The sequence below is a fragment of the Trachurus japonicus genome, chromosome 20, assembly GCF_045865225.1.
Source record: "Trachurus japonicus isolate A0001 chromosome 20, Traja_1.0".
Classification (NCBI taxonomy): Eukaryota; Metazoa; Chordata; class Actinopteri; order Carangiformes; family Carangidae; genus Trachurus; species Trachurus japonicus.
Window position 1 is genome coordinate 22,738,716 of NC_140926.1, and position 17,254 is coordinate 22,755,969.

The 17,254-nt window shown below is 41.0% G+C and overlaps 1 protein-coding gene across 2 annotated transcripts in view; it reads left to right on the plus strand.

Annotated features, from left to right (window-relative positions):
- nrbp2b (nuclear receptor binding protein 2b) overlaps positions 1-17,254 on the plus strand; it is a 45,545-nt gene that overhangs the window by 20,379 nt on the left and 7,912 nt on the right. For both annotated transcript variants that reach the window (XM_085762731.1, XM_085762730.1), the window contains exons 2-6: positions 14,974-15,096; positions 16,154-16,255; positions 16,348-16,437; positions 16,888-16,928; positions 17,021-17,115. In XM_085762731.1, coding sequence (XP_085618857.1) covers positions 14,974-15,096; positions 16,154-16,255; positions 16,348-16,437; positions 16,888-16,928; positions 17,021-17,115 — 451 coding nt within the window. The remainder of the gene's footprint in view (positions 1-14,973; positions 15,097-16,153; positions 16,256-16,347; positions 16,438-16,887; positions 16,929-17,020; positions 17,116-17,254) is intronic.

The following is a 17,254-nucleotide window of genomic DNA, read 5'->3' on the forward strand; positions in this document are numbered from 1 at the left end:
TGTTTTTTAAAGTGCGATCATGATGGCAGGATGAAAAAGCAGTCTTACCTGATAGCAGGGGTGGGGCCGTTGTGAAATGTGTTTGTGTCATTCATTGAGAATAGATGACTGTGTGCTACGGGTGTGAATGTGACATGATGTTGGGAGCGTGCCGAGCAGCTGTGACATCAATCAGCTCCTTGGAGGAGAGAAGGAAGAAAAGAAACGAATGAATCACACAGATTTTCTACAATTATGACTCATCATTGATCTATAGCTCTGCAAGAGCTTTGAAATGAGTGAATCAGGCTGTGCGAGGTTATGTAAGACGACTGGTCTGAGGGAATTTTTCTGCACTTGTGTGAAATTGCACATTGTTGGGGTGAGTGTGTGAGAGTGTTTTAGCGTAGCTGATCAATTCATTATTATGGTTTCACACAGGAAATTGACTGAATTCCTTTGAACAAAAATGTCTTGTTTCCGTGACTAGTGACAACAACAGAGCAAACTCTATCATTAGAAACATGTTAGTTTTATGCAGCCACTGCTCCCTGAACAAACCCATCTGGGTCTTGCTCTATAGGATTCCAATGAGACTTTACCCCTGTTTGATCTGAGGTGTGTTTGCCTTATTACAAATGACACACACAACAGGTCAGCCTTGTTAACCTTGGACTCCTCCAAGGGGAGAGAGGAAAGGAGGATGTTGGCCTCACCGCAGGATAAATAAAATCTGTCCCAACATCTAATTTAATGTTTTTTCAGCCGTAAAATTAAATTTTGCTACATGAAATGATTGTTTGGTTTAATTAAGTGTTGGGTAATGTGAAATCCAGCTCAAATATTTAACAGTAATTTTGAGATTTTTTATAATTGCTGATGACCTCACGTTTGTTTTCTTAAAGATTATTATTATTATTAGACACCATATTACAACCAATACACAACCTAACCCAGTGGTTCCCAACCTTTTTTGGCTCATGACCCCATTTTGACGTCACAAATTTCTGGCGACCCTGTGCATGTGCAGTCACGTGATTGTGGCCGTCTATCAAGATGCGCCAGCTCAGATATTTTTATATGTTGCATTTTATTTGAGAAAGTGAAAGTATAGATGCAGTTGTGTAAGATTGTGTGTGGTGTTTTTAAACCCTAACCCTTAATTAAAAGAATAATAATTAGTTAAAAAAGCAAAATTATCTGTCATTTTCTTTTAATAGCTTACTAGATATTTCAGGCGACCCCATTTGAATTCCAGGCGACCCCACGTGGGGTCCCGACCCTAAGGTTGAAAATCACTGACCTAACCCATAAGCTGAACACCAATATAATGGTTTCTGACAAATGAACGAACAAACACAACATATCATACTGATGCGTATTGAGACATAAAATCTGCATACCATACCATATTGATATTGTCAACAAGAAAAAAGTAAAAGACAATTAAACGTTGTGCTTTTATGGGGAAAAAGTGCCTAAACCTATGTTAGTGAGTTTGCAGGATTATAGATTTCTACGTAGGTTTTATTGTTTATTCCAAATATCTATCATTAAGACCCAGAGACAGTGATTTAAAGATAACTTATTCTAAGACCAAAACACATGCATAAAAATACCATAAAAGTGATGCTACACAGATCTGTGGTCTATTGTGATTGTGACATTGCGAGTTCAACTTCTGCTCGCAACCTTTGCTGCGTGCCGTCCCCGCGCTTTTACTCTTGTCCTGTAAAATCAGCACAACTCCCATCAAAAGGTGAAAGCAGATTAGATATGCTGCAATAACTTCCAGCGATTATTTGATGAAAAAGCCACAACACAGAACCGTGTGGCGATAACGGAGCTGAGATAATAATTTATCTCGCTACATTATGCAGTTTTAACCTCTCGCGGTGGAGGAGAGGCAGGTGGGACCTGAGGTGTGATAAGGCCGGGTGTTATTTTTCTCCCACGTAGGCTTTTTCTATTCTCTCTGAAATGTCAACTCATGGTTAGTGGCGTCTCCGAGCCAAGATGCTGCTTCACAAGCTGCTCATATTCGCCACACTAGATTAACAGACACAGATACGGCAGCTCGCTCTTGAATGAGGCGGATTTCTCGTAAACACGCTCCTTGTCTTAGTAGTGCCACCGCTCTATGAACCCGTCTGTACTTCTTCTGCTTTCACCCTCTGTCAGTCAAAGGGCTTTTATCTTCCCTTCCTTAAGAGAAAACTGAGTAAACACACTGTAGCTATGCAGATAAAATGGCCCCTGAGCGCCCTGACCTTGTGTGTTTTTTTCCCTCTCCACTTCAACACAGGAACGGTTGATTGGTTGAAAGACATGGGTGTGTGTTAACAGGGGAGTCGGCTGCAGGACTCCATGGCTCCAGAGAGGTTCAGAGCTTTGAGTGTAGACAGGGTTGTGTTCAGAGTTTGTGGCAGACTGATTATTGCGACTTAATTAGAAATCTTGATTAGAATAATTAATTGATTGTGTTGATTAAGATAAGATAAGAATAAGAATTACTTTATTAATCTCTAAAGGGAAATTCATTTGTCTGGCAGCTCATCTACCATTTGCAGAAGAATTGAAAAGCCTGATGGCTCAAGGTTCAAAGGATCTTCTATATCTCTCTGTCCTGCAGCTAAGTTGTGTTGGTCCAAGGTGTTAGGAAATTGATGATCAGATAAGTTATGGATATAGATAAAATGTCAGCAGCTTCCATGGAGCAAAGTTTCTAATTTTCTCTCTTTCATAGCATACATTGAGCATCTTGTATTTGGAATGTGGTCAGATCTTGTACTAGTTGGTCAAAATAGAAACACTGCTGAGCAGTCATTATACATTACACCAAAAATGTAAAACACAGTGTTTAGGGCATGTAGCTCATGAAGAAATGTTTTTAAAAAATTAGTCAGACAAAACCAGCTTTTTGATGTAGTTAGTCTGGTGTTCGACAATTATATACCACCAAGTAAAATAGATTTCTGAAGTTCAGAATCTAACAAATCATCTTCTCAATCCCTTTTTTTTATTTACATTGTGAGTATAATTGTACAATGTACCTATAATGTTCAATATATATCTGAAAAGTAGGTCTAAATATTTTGCAATAAAATTGTACTCTGATTATTTTTTTGCATATGCGACATTTAAAAATAGAGATGATGTGATTTTTGTTGGGTCTTGTACCAAAGAAGCACATTTCTGAAGATATGATGATGTAGGTTTAGGCACAAAGCTCTTGGTGCTAGCAAAGGGTGATTGACAGAGGTGTTGGTTTTAGTACTGAAGCTTTCATATTTTCTCAAACCTTTTCAGCAACATCCAGCCTTGAATGCTTGAATATCAATTTTTATTTCAGCTCTTAAGTCACTCGTGACCTACAGAGAATTTTTTTTTTTAATTGCCTTAATTGCTGGAAATGAATGCATGGGATGATCCACCACAGAGTGGTTCAGGGAAATTGCCAATAATGGATAGTTTTTGAGAAACATTGGTCTTTTATATTTTTATATTATTGGTTTATATCCTTTGAGCTTAAAGGGACAACGAGGAGTTTTGGAAAGCGAAGTGTTTTCACACTACATTTCCCATGAGCCTCTGCGCACACAGTGAAATTCTTGGACCGGCGCAAAACATGTCGTCTTGCCAAGAATGTTTCGGAGGTTCGAAGACGATCAGATACCGTCGTAGTTCCAACCATAAACGGCGATTCGGCTGCGTTCTTCCCATGACCCGCCGGGCAGCGTCCACGAAACCGAAAGTAGGAAATGGTGGAAATGGAGGAAATGGTGGAAATAACAAAATAACGATAGAGACAAAACGAATATTTATCGAAAATGGAGCCATTAACAAGTGTGGGTAACGTAGATTCATCCACATTAATATGAGACTTTTTTATAACCAAATACAAACTCCTCGTTGTCCCTTTAAGTACAGGTTTAAAAAAAAAAGAGGTTATACTCTTTCAGCTTCTGTGATAAACTAAGAGCTATTCCTAGACTCCAGGATTGCTCATTAACACCTCTGCCTGGCAGTGTTAATTGGTGCGCAAACAGCTCTTTACAATACACATGCAGCAACATGTGTACCATCTTTAACCACCCTCTGTCGCACAGGTAGACATGTGATCAAAGCCCCACTTCTGTGGAATTCACTAAAAGCCTTATGTAATGAGCCCTTTAACATTCACCATGCTTATCACGTCTCAGTCAGGACAGTTTCCTTCTTCTTGAATGCAGTTGTGGTTTTGCCTCCTCTCTCCCTCCGGCCTTGTAAATCTGCAGCTTTGTCACAGTGACAATGGGGAGCGAGTACAGCGCGGTTACTGTAATCTTGTAGCCCTGGTACGGACTGAAACACAGATGCAGATGATTCCCTCTCAACTGCAAACACGAGGTTACAAGACACAACATCCGCAACACAGAAACATTTTCTAATCTTTTGTGAAGGCCTCACAATGCTTATCATGTCCCTCTTATGCAATAAAGCACAGGACTTGGTCAAGGCTGAGTCTTTGTGGATGAGCATAACAACATTATCCAAAGATTTTTATGAAAAATTGGCTAATTCTTACAGCTTAATAAGACAGAGGTTTTCTGAAAGAGGCTATAGAACTTCAACCCGTGTTTCACTGTGTTTTCAGCACATTGTGTCCTGTTGCTGTTTGTTTTGCTGCAGCTGTCCACTCTGTATCCATCTGCTCTGCTAACCCACCTTGCTCTCCTGCATTCCTCTCCACGGGAAGCTTCAAATTGCTTCAAGAGAAAATGAGTAGGTGAGATGTGATGAGGCCTGATGTGTTTAATATCGGCTTCACGGGGTTGTGTGACCTTGCGCGTCCCCTTTTTTTTGAAAGAGGGCGAGCCATTCATGCTGTGGAAAGCGGAGACCCTGGCAGCCGTTTAATTTAGATAATGTGGGATGTAAGGGGGGTTTAATTTGAGAAATGCTTCAGTCAAGGTCACATGGTTTTTTTCTGATTACTAAAATCTCATCATACATAATGTAACCTGTCGTCTCAATGAGAATGGAGAGTGGCGAGTTGCGCGTTTCCCGTCTGTTGCTCGTCTTGTCACGGTTGGCGCCGTGATAGTTACTATGCTGAGTGGACGCGCACACATCCGAGACACTGACCCGTGACATCCTGAAGCGACAGAGAGAAAGATATGGAGGCGGACAGTAGAGCAGCGTGTGGCTGTTGAAGGTCACGATACGGTCAGTGGCTCAAGGCCTTGACACTGACCAGACGGGAATAAAGAGGAGAGATGGAGTCGGCTCAAGATGTCTGAGGGCTTGTCTGGTTTTAAGCACGATTTGCTTCTGTGTTGGATGATTTCTTCTTTTTTTTTAAATTGAATCAAATTCAGGAGGGTTTTTAGAGCTGCAACCAGGAACCATTGACAGTTTATTTTTAACACCACTCTGGTCCATCCTGTGAGGCTGAATTGCACTGAACAGCAGCTTTGGTTATTCCATCTAGTAGCCTACCACCATCATGTCAGAATTCAGTTTATCCAACACACAACTGTAAAACGAATATCTTTCCATCAGCTGTGGTTTTATTTATTGATTATCAATTTCAATTTCAATTTCCTTTATTTGATCAAGAGGGACAATGCACATCAACAACACTCCAAGTGTGAATGTAGGCTCAATTCTAGCCACACGGCTAATTTCCATTGATAGTCCCCCTATACTGAAATAAAATCAACAGATTAAAGGAGACACAATACCATTAAGTACAATATTTAAAGCAGAAGTAAGCGGAATGTTTGTGTTAATATAAGTCTTAAATAGTTAGCCTATATCTTCCGACAGCAATCACTTACATAGAGTGTTTGGTCCGAAACACGGGTCTGTCAGTCACTCTGCTCTGCTGTAAGCCGAGGAGAAAACGTCTTGTATACCTCCTTGTATCCTACAAGCTTTATCCAATGAGGAGAGAGAACGGCATGAAGGGCTGTGTGTGCAGCCAAGGGATGCGCGTGAATGTGGTGACGTAGCACGAGGACCAATAGATCCATGACGAGGGCGGGGGCTGCTAACTCCATCGGCTGACAAAAAGTTAGCCAAAACGACCGGATCGCTTACTTCTGCTTTAAAACCATGGGACATGTACCCCTTTTTTTGAATAAAAAGAAAAAAACAAAAAAAGTAATACAATCATAATACAACAGTAATACAACATAATACAATTGTGGTTTACAGTAGACACAGTGATCTATTAGCAAATGTTCTCATGCTAATGCGCTACACTAGATTGATACTTAGCTTATTAGCTGTAGTTAGCTAAAATTAGTATTTAGCTAAAAAAAATCAACACAGAACTGCTGTAGATCATTAAATCATTATTCAATTGATGACTTGATGATTAGTCCTGGTTGCTATAGCCACCTCATCCTCGCTGTAACCAACTTCAACATCTTTTGACCACTTAACCTCAAATTGATAAGTTCTCAATCACTTGGTGTATTTCACATTTTCAGAACTGCAAACATGCGTTGGTATTTTATCTATTGCAAAGTAAAGCTGGTATTATGGCGTTACATATATAATTTTACTGCCTGATACATCCTGTTTGAACTGAAGAGGCATCTTTTTTCCCATTCTCAAACTCCCACTTTACAGAGTTAGGGATGGTTTTCTCTACCTCTGCCATCTCCCCAACATTTCAACTCTTTGATGCCGCTCCTCTTTGATGATGCCAGTGAAATCTCTGAGCGAGAGAAAGCACAATGCAACAGAGAACCCAGCCTGAGCCTGTCCTCATTTACATACAGTAAACCCGCCTCGTACTAATGCAGATTACTTGGGTGTAGCCTTTTTTTCTCTATCAGATCTGGTTATTAAATATTAACGCGGTGCGGAGTATCAGCTCATCGTCAAGGTATGAGATGTAGGAGGAGGCTCAATAGAAGCGAGATACCGACATGTGGGAGACAAAGCTCTTTGTCGCTGTATGGGTTGGACCCACACATGGCCTCAAACAAAGGCTCCCTTTCATTTAAGATGCCTCTTCTGCAAAGAATCATACTGAGCGAGCTGCCATACCAGTTTATTCCTCTCGTCTCTGTAATCCTCCCTCTGTCTGTTTTCTCTCTGGCTCGCTACCAGACACCTTTCTTTCGTTCTGAGATAATTCAGCAGCCTTGTTAAAGTGATCAGATGTAAAAGTGATCTTTTTAATCTGAATCTGCACATGGTCCATGCAGCAAACATTTGTAATCACATGTGCTGTACAGAAGATGGTTTGTGCTTTCTTCTGCTTGGATTTACACCATGAGCCAGTTCAGCTCTGCAGAGCAGGGTGTGTCTGTAAACACAGAACAAACACTCAGATGCAAATCTGCCCTAGTGGATATAAATTGGCGGGACAAAATGTGTTGCACAACGCAATTCAGCAGAACCACAAATTGCCATTATATTGAATTTCCCTCTTTATGGACAACAAAGACTGGACATTACAGCTGTTAAAGAGAGAGTGCCTTTGTATTAAACTGCATTAGTTTTAGCTTGGATTACCAAAGTATGTGACATCTGAGTTTGTGACAACTCAAAAACGCTGATTTCTTTTCATTTTCTGTGTAAAGTGAAGTGAGTTAACGATGCAGACACATTGGCGATAAGTCCATGTAAGTAACGTATTGTTGCACATTGATTACTTTATCCATAATTTGTTGCATTTCTTGCATATCTTCTCTCTCTAGGTTGTTTTTCTGTTACTGTAACATTATGGGTTGTTTTTACATTCCCTCTGTATTTTGTTTATAATTTTACGGTTTTGTCCCATTTTTCTGCAGACTAGCAACTAATAGTGATGCTATAAGCAATAAAGTGAAGATGCCTGTCAAAACATTGCAGCGTTTTGTTCATCTTAAAATAGAAACAGAAAAGATTACAAGAGCATTTTGGGCATGTCCCAGTGGTCGAGGAGCTTAAGGCGCTGACCACAAACCACATCGTCCCCTGCTCCAGTCTGGCTGGGAACCTTTATTGCATGTCGACTCGTACCCTATCTCTCTGTCTTTCTTCTCATTTCCTGTCAACTCAGTGTTTTCCAAAGAAAGGCACAAAATGCACAAAATGGTCTCAAAACAATAAACAAATACAGTACATGGAAGGACCAAATGAATTCTCTGGTTGGTATACAAACTCTTTTCTTTTTTGGGGGGGGCTTTGGTCTTCTGGCAGTAATAGGCCTACGTAATGTAGCACAGTGGATTGTTGGCAATATTGTTGTACTAATCAGTAAGTGAAGATGACGATGTCATTTTTGAAGAGATTTATTTTGTTGATTAATTGTCTGGTTTTTAAAATGCCTGTAGATCTTTCACTTAGCAGTCTAAAAGAAACGTGAGTTCAGCAACTTCATTCCTCCACTTGCTAAGATGTAGCAGAAAGCAATGTTTACTCCTCGTGTCTCTGTCACATATTTTCTTCCACTAAATGCTGCGAACTAGCTAGCCCCAGTCTGTGTGTCTTGTCACTCGACAGCGACTCACTGTAGCCTCTGTCTGCCCTGAAGATAGTCAGGATGTTTTATAACTCTATTGTCTCTAAAGACAACAATGACCACAATGGCCACCACCCTCTCCTAACAAGAAACCACTTTTGGCAGCAGAGAAAACTTATAAATAGTCCATTTAAATAGAATCTGCATTAGGCCTATACTGTGAGTATTTCTCACAACTGTTGTACTCATTTTTTAAATCATGGTTAATCATTTTTTAATCTTTTTTTAGTCATGGTGGAGTGATATGTCGTAGGTAAAAAGACTGATGGGTCTAGTTAGGCGATCTGTTGGTGTGAAGACACTATAGAAGCTGTTTTCAGCGCTCCACAGTTTAAGTTTTACTGTGTAATGAACCCACTACCTTAAATCTTAAATGATTTGACTTTATAATTATCTGTGCCGATCAGACTTTAATCTGTAGATTTCCTTTTCGTGCTTAACTTTTTCACAGAATCAACATCTCAACATGTACTTAAAACATGGTGTGAGAGTGAGAGGTGTACAGGAATAATTTGTGTGGCGAGGTAATGAGAGGTTTGTGTCGGATCCAGTTTTATCCGGCTCAGATGTAGATTTACCAAACATCAGAATAGAAGTCGGTCTTGTTTTGAAACCAACACACGATCCCTGAGTCCCTTTCCACACCCTAAACCCACCTCCCCTCCGAAGGCCAATCAGAGACCGGCATCCAGTGTGCTGTTGACGAGTCTCACGCTACCACGACCGAGCAGCAGACCCTGCAAAACCCCCAGAGGGACGGAGACGCAGGGACAGGGGACCGAGTGTTTCTCAACATCTAGGGAAAATAAACAAGGAGCCGAGCCCCGACGCTAGTGGGAAACTGACATGAGTCCTCTATGACGGCTATGGAAGTGGAGGAATTCCTCCTGCTGTCAGCCACTTGGAGCAGCTGTGTATTAAACCAGTAATCAAATGATCATCCTCCAATGAGTGGAGGAGCAGAGAGATTTTATATCATATCTCCTCTGCTGCCCAGACACCTCCACTGCAAAGAAAAGCTCCCAGCTCACAATAAACAGACCACAGTTAACCAGCAAACATTTGGTGGAACACTTCTTTCTCTTGGGGCTGCCTCACTTGCTAAAGACACGGGGGGTGTTTGTTGTCAGAAAAAGTGGAAATATAAAATTAGAATATTTATGGCCGATTTTGTGGTCGCCACTGCTTGTTTGGCTCAGTTCATATAAACCTCCTCCTGTCGAAAGCAGACACAGAAAAGCTGTTTTTGCCTCCCCACCGTTCATAGTAGATTGATGATGTCGGGGAAATGTGGTACAAGTGGAGCTCTGTGGGGGAAATATCAATGGTTAGCATTTAGCAGTAATAAACAGTCATTTGGGGGGGAGAGGAGCCTAAATAATAGTTATTGAGATGCTCTGTCAGCTCTCAGCTGTTCATCACAGACAGGATGATGATGGTCGTGGAGTGGCAGGTGTGCTTGCTTATTTTCTAAATGTGTCTTTTGAGGCAAGTCAGCCCATTAGATGTTCACTACATGTGCGGTTTCAGCCTATTCATAGGCCTCCTAGTACCAGGTAATGGAATTTTTTTTTTTTACTACCACTCTCTGTGGCATTTTAAAGGAAGAGCTTTGTTCCTTCTTTTTACATGAAAATGTCCCCGTGCACAAAGCCAGGCCTGTAAAGAAATGGTTCTCCCAGTTTGGTGTGGAAGAACTTGACCGACCTTAACCCCTACTAACACCTTTGTGATGAACTGGAGCGTTGACTGAAAGCCGGACCTTGTTCTGTTCACTTCACTTCCTTATGTTTTGTTTGCAGCAGTTAAAGAAAAAATGGAAAAGAAAACATCACAGTGAAAAACCTATGGCTGTGTGGTATTGGTGACAACAATAATAATAAGTGGTATCTTGATTTATGTGGCCTTGCAGGCCGAGTGGTTTAGCTTCATCATCACATAACTGCAGCGTTCATGGTCAGGCAATACAATTATGTTTCACAGATGAGATAAATTACTAAAAGAAAAAGAGAAATACCTCAAGGCAGCATCTGAGAGGTCTGTTGCTAGAATGTGGTTTGGTAGGTTCAGTGTGTTCATTGATTTCTTCTGTTTTGTTGGTCACAGAGCCACAGATATCTGTCTGACACCTGCAATCTCTGAACAACACTTCAGACTGTGTCTATCCTTAACCTTGTGGCTTTTATACCTCTCAGCCACTAAATACAAGTAAAGGTCAATAGCCTCTCAGTTAAACATTGATAAGAAAAATGGCCAAGGAGAATTGGCTCCTCTTTCTGTTTACATCCTACTTTAGGGTCAGATGTTATCTCTGATGGGTTTAAAATCAGTAATCAGTGTCTATGGGAGAGAAAAGGAAAAAAAAAAATCAAACGGATTGTAACTTGATAAAAATAAATGATACAGATGGTGATGTCAGCACCCCACAGGTAGAGGCCTCACTCATGTCACTTCCTGCTGATTGCAGAGAGATGGTGATGACAGGCTTGTTACCTCATGTGATGATGACCTACTTCACTTAACCAACAATATATGAAGTATACTGAGACCCTGGTAGGGAATGAAAACAAAAAGACAACACAGACTATGGTAAATATAGCCAAAAAACAGTGGTAACCAGTTAACACCATAGACAAAAATAGAAAAAATATGGACGTAGCGTCCGTGACGTCACCCATTGGTTTTGGGGAGTCGTTTTTGTGACTCAAATATGGCGGCCTGAACAGCGCCATGTTGGATTGGCCGGCCGAGAACCCGCCCACTGGCCTCGAAGCAGCCTGTCTCCGGACTGCTCCGGACCTGTCACTCTACGTTTCCGCGCCCTAATTGGTCAGAGTTTTAATCTAATTATAGCTGCTGCGCAGCGATGGGTCGGGTCCGGGCTACTTTTGGGCAAATTTTGGCAATTCTGAGCAACAAACAGGAGAATAGGAAGACAAGACAGTTGTCCTTATAATGTCCAATTTGGACCAGTTGAGGGTTGAACCCACAACCTCGGGAACCAAAGACCGTTGCCTATCGCACTGAGCTAATTGACAAGTGGGAGTGCAATAGTGGCTTCACAAATTGAGTAAGCCATTCACTGTCGTGTAGGCAGATTTGAAACCACAGTAAAAAGAAAAATCAGTTTTTGAGGTAATGATATGTATTTGTTAAACATCTACTATGAGTCTAAGATGTTAGGAGCCTTCGCACATAGTCCAGTCCAAGCTATTTGGATTTTTAAAATTAGAAGCTTGCTGTGATGCCACCATTAGGACAATTGTCTTGTGTTTCATGTTGAGGACAACTGACATTTTGATCTGTCATCATCATCATCATCACCCTTGCTGGGAATCGAACCCACAGCCTCTGACACCAAGAACCAGCTCCTAACTCACTGAGCTAATTGGCTGGTAGTGAGACCTGCTGTGTAGCTTCATTTATCCACTCAGGTGGGCCAGTGCCCGGGCAGCTGTTGTAAAGGCAGATTTCAAAAATGGTCATAAAGTCAGAAATTATGTTATCTAAACAAAAATCTGTTAACACATAAATTGCATTTAGACAGCAAAACAGCTTGAGGACATGTGACATTTTGATCTGTCATCATCATCATCATCATCATCATCATCACCCTTGCTGGGTCTCGAACCCACAACCTCTGACACCAAGAACCAGCTCCTAACTCGCTGAGCTAATTAGCTGGTAGTGAGACCTGCTGTGTAGCTTCATTTATCCACTCAGGTGAGCCAGTGCCCGGGCAGCTGTTGTGATGAAATGGTCAAAATTTCAGAAATTCAGTCATCTAAATAAAAATCTGATAATACATAAATTGCATCTTGACAGCATGGAAATGTTGGTGATTTGTTTTTAATGATAAGTGTTTTGCTTCATAAGAGAAAATCTGATGTTTAAAAATTCCACACTCACATTGATTGCAGTTGTTTCCATGAGAGCAGAATTCAAAATGTTCTCAAAAATTCAGTTTTTGAATTAAAATTCTGATATTTGCCAAACTTCATCAACCATGACTCCAGAATATTCTCATTTTTTTTCAGGAAGTTTGAAAATGTATTTAGCAAGAATTTGATGGTATATGTTTACAGTAGTGTTTACAGTCAAACGTTTTCATGCACTGTAGGCTCAATTTTTGCTTAATCAAAAATCCGAGAAACAAGTTTTGTGGAGGACGGTCTGGAGATGCTCTGTAGCAAGTTTGGTGACAATTGAGCAAAAATTGTGGGAGGAGATACATTTTAAAAGTTTTACAGTTATTGAAAAAAACAGAGTGATGGACTTCATAATTTGTAATGAGTTTAAGTGGACAAAAGTTTCAGCAGTATTGAGGCTACATTGTGGTGAAGTTTCAACACTGTAGCATCTACCGTTGGTTTGGTAGGAATTTTTAAAGTTTTTAAATTTAAACGCTTATTGTGCCCCCCCTAGGAGGGGGGGGCACATGTCCTTGGAGTTGAGTGAATCTGGCATGGGGTCGGATGTTTCTGTGAAGTTTGGTGAGTTTTCGCCCATGGGAAGTATGACTTCCTTGGAAGAAGAAAGAAAGAAAGAAAGAAAGAAGAAGAATTCCTAGGAATACAATAGTGTCCCGGCAGCTTAGCTGCCCGGACCCTAATAACAGTAAAACGGTAGAGTTAAAAAAGAATTCACCCCCCTCAGAGTGTGTGCGGGGGTAGAAACTATCGATTGAGACCAAAAAACGTGCTGACACCAGGCTTTGATCATGTTTATTGAGGAGGTAAAGTCGGCGATTTTAACATGGGGGTCTATGGAGAATGCTGCTTTCTGACACCAGCCCCCAGAGGAAGCCGAGAGGATTGCAGTTTTTTGAACGCAGAAGTGAGCTTCACTTCTCAGACCCACAACTGTCCCCTTGGTTAACACATGCTTTTTGTTTAGTTTTTCAATCATGTTAGTCCCTTGTGGCCTGGGAATCAAATCATTGAGGGTCACTGATTTATACTTTTTGGTTTGGTCCATGAATACGGAGATCAATGATTCCATGCTGTGATATAACTCAAACACTAATAGTTTATTGATCACTTTGAAGAAATCTCCAGGTTGGAGAAGCTGGTTAAGATTTCTTGTAGCACAGTCACGCTGCTGCAGTCTAGTCAAGTGCACTTCCACAGATGTCTGTGGAAAACACTGTGACAATCCACTGAGTAGCTGCTGAGATGTTGCAGTCAAGTGGCAGACTGCAGACAGACACCGCCGCTGCTGGAGAGTCAAAATAATCCCGAGGCAGCCACTGCACCACACTGAGTGTTTGAGTGTCTGAATCCACACACTCCTTTGGAAATGATGACTCTTAGTTTGCAAGTAGGAATGATTTTCCATCACTCTGCGTGTGAAGGTGCAGTCTTATAGGGAGGAACTTGAGGGGCCTTAGTTGCACCATGCTTAACGCTTATTAGCACTGGACTTTGAACCCAAGTGTGTCTCTTTACTCGCTGCTGCTGCACCATCGATTCTGCTGCATAAAAGTAGCGGTTACATCAGGTCTCCCCCAGCCAGCTGAGGCAGCAATATCCTGTGATGAGCAGTCTTTAGCTCTTTGCCGCTGTTGCATAAACGCCGTCTCATGCAGTGATGGAGCCCCGGGGCGTCTACGTCTGCCAGATTATAGACCCAGCCACTGCCTCTTCACTTGACTTTTTTACTTCTTCTCCTTCTTCTTTTATTTCAGTTCTTCCACCTCCTCCATCTTGTGTCCCATGTCTCATCTCTCTAAATCCCTCACCCACAATCCCTCACTTCTTCTGTCTCCTGTTAATCCATCTCTTCCCTCTTAACACAAGCTGCTGCTGCTCATCCCATCGCCCCTATCCACTGTTCTGTTCATCATCATGCTATAGTATAGGTGACATAACCTCAGTGGACTCTATGCACTCAGATTAATTTCCATGCGTTAAGCTGAATTTCATGTTGTTTCTATATTACGTCAGAGCACCACGCCGGCTTTTCAACGCAGATTTAACTCTTTATTAATAGAGCAGTGTCAGATCCATGTGAATGGATTATGTGGGGCTTTTAGTGGCTTTTAGTAGTTAATACAGTCTCAGCAGGGGGGGCCTCTAATCATTTCAAACATGCTTTTTTAATGAGTGTTTTCAGTTATCGATGCTGTGCTTTTCCAGGCATGAGGCATTCTTATTGGTTGAGTGCTGGCACCACGTCTTGGCATCTCTCTTCTACTGTCTTTGTTCATGCATTGTAAATCAAATGTTAAGCTGATGACGTTTGTCTTTAAACTGCCGCAATCGTTTTAACATTTGATCAAATGACTGAGTGTGAAAGGCGTCATTCAGTTTGTTTGCTGGATGAGTAAATACTGTGTTAACGTGTTTGCTGTTGTCGTTGTTCTGTTCCCAGCCTCTTCCTGCTTACCCAAAGTGACAAAAGAAAAAAAAAATGTTAATGCAAGTTTAATGTCATTTTTGTGGTACAAAATTTGGATCTAAATATGTGTTCCTTTCTGCCCCCTGCAGGTCAGCCAAGGGAATGTCCCCGGTGTGGAAAGTGCCTCTCTGGCCATGGACACAGAGGAGGGGGTGGAGGTGGTGTGGAACGAGGTGCTCTTCTCTGACAAGAAGGTCTTCAAAGCACAGGAGGTATCGTGTCTCTTTCTATCTAAAACCAACACAGGCTGCTTTGTTGTATGTTTCCTTCTTTACCTTTATTAAAGCAGAAGTAAGCGGAATGTTTGTGTTAATATAAGTCTTAAATAGTTGTATCTTCCGACAGCAATCACTTCTATAGAGTGTTTGGTCTGAAACACGGGTCTGTCAGTCACTCTGCTCTGCTGTAAGCCGAGGAGAAAACTTTCCTTGTATCCTACAACCTTTATCCAATGAGGAGAGAGAACGGCATAAAGGGGCGGTCCTCTCTGTGTGTGCAGCCAAGGGATGCGTGTGAATGTGGTGACGTAGGGACAAGGGCCAATAGATCCATGACGAGGAGGGGGACTGCTAACTCCATCAGCCAAAATGACTGGATCGCTTACTTCTGCTTTAATTTCAAAACCAAACAATATGTTTGCACACAAACAGGATTTCTCAGTCATATATGTATATAAGAAATATATTCCTGTATTATAAAAGATCAGTTTGTCCACATAGTTTATGTATTACCACTATCAGACCAGTCCTCATTTATTTAGAGGGTTTACCAGCAGATATTCCTGTGTGATGATTCTCCTGCGAGCAGTTTATTGTAACAGAGGAGCAATAAACTTCTATGACAAATATTTGAATTACCTTTTTTTAATTACTTTCAAATTTCAAACAAAATATGATTTTATGTTCCAACAGAGCTCTCACTGGACTTTTAATCATTATTAAATATTTTTTATCTGTTTATAATTAACTGTTCAGTCTATAAAATACCAAAAATATTGAAAAAAATCCTTCACAAGTTTCTCTCATAGATTGAGGCTTTTTTCATTTTATCCAAGCACAGAGATATTTCGTTTATTATCATAGCAGACAATACAAATGAGCAAATATTGACACCTGAGAATTTTGAACTAGTTACTTTTTTGGTATTTCATCTTAAAAGATGCTAAAAGCCAATGATCTAGTATTGGTGATGTGGTAACTGATTTATAGTTGAAGCTGGGTCCATGAGGTTATGTGGAGATGTGAACTGGCTTGGTTGTGTGTTTTGTAGGAGAAGATCAAGGAGATGTTTGAGAACCTGATGCAGGTGGAGCATCCAAACATTGTCAAGTTCCACAAGTACTGGCTAGACATGAAGGAGAGCCAAGCTCGGGTGAGGGATCTTTCTCTCTCCTTGTTTCCACCACACGCTCACACAATGCGCAAACACACACATCTTTGAATTGACTTTTCCGTGTCCCACAGGTTATATTCATCACAGAGTACATGTCGTCTGGCAGCCTCAAGCAATTCCTGAAGAAAACGAAGAAGAACCACAAGACTATGAATGTGAAGGTCAGTGTTTTGACCGGCAGAGCCTTTTACTCAGTCAGTCAGTCAGTCTTGTGGTGGTGGCAGCACATGGTACTGCAGTCCAATCACTATTTAGATCCATACTTCCAGTAGGATTAGAGATTATGTAACAGAACTCCCTGGTGGCTCAGTCTATGTAGACATACATCTTATTCTTACCAGTGTTCTGGGTTTGCAGCCTGCAGATTTCCCAGTATCTCATTTCTGTTTTCTCTTTAGTTTCGGTCCATTTGCTGTTTATTATGTGATAATTCAAGGCTTAATTTTTTTAAGTGCTGTAGGCTATATATGCAGTTTGGCCTTATTTCCTGTAATCCCAGAGCATGTCGGGGGGATTAATGTACTTTAATGCATCACAGTACAGTATTCATGTCCATATGTGCCCTGTGGAACAAATGCTTAAAAGGATTCACACTGTTTTCTGTATTTTAGGCCTGGAAAAGATGGTGCACCCAAATTCTCTCTGCACTCAGGTACTGACTGATTTATTACCAGGATTTAAACATGAGTGATGTTTGTTATCATATGCAGAGTATTAATGATAAGATGTATTGTTTGCTTGCAGTTATCTACACTCTTGCGACCCACCAATAATCCATGGCAACCTGACATGCGACACTATCTTCATCCAGCACAATGGCCTCATCAAGATTGGCTCAGGTCTGCTCCCAGCAGGGCTTTTTATGTTACTACAGCCAGCAGTGACCACTCAGACTGTGGTTTATCTGGATTTACCTATTTTAATCTCTGCAGCTTTACAAAACAGGAAAAAACATCTCAATTATGCATAATTTTCTTT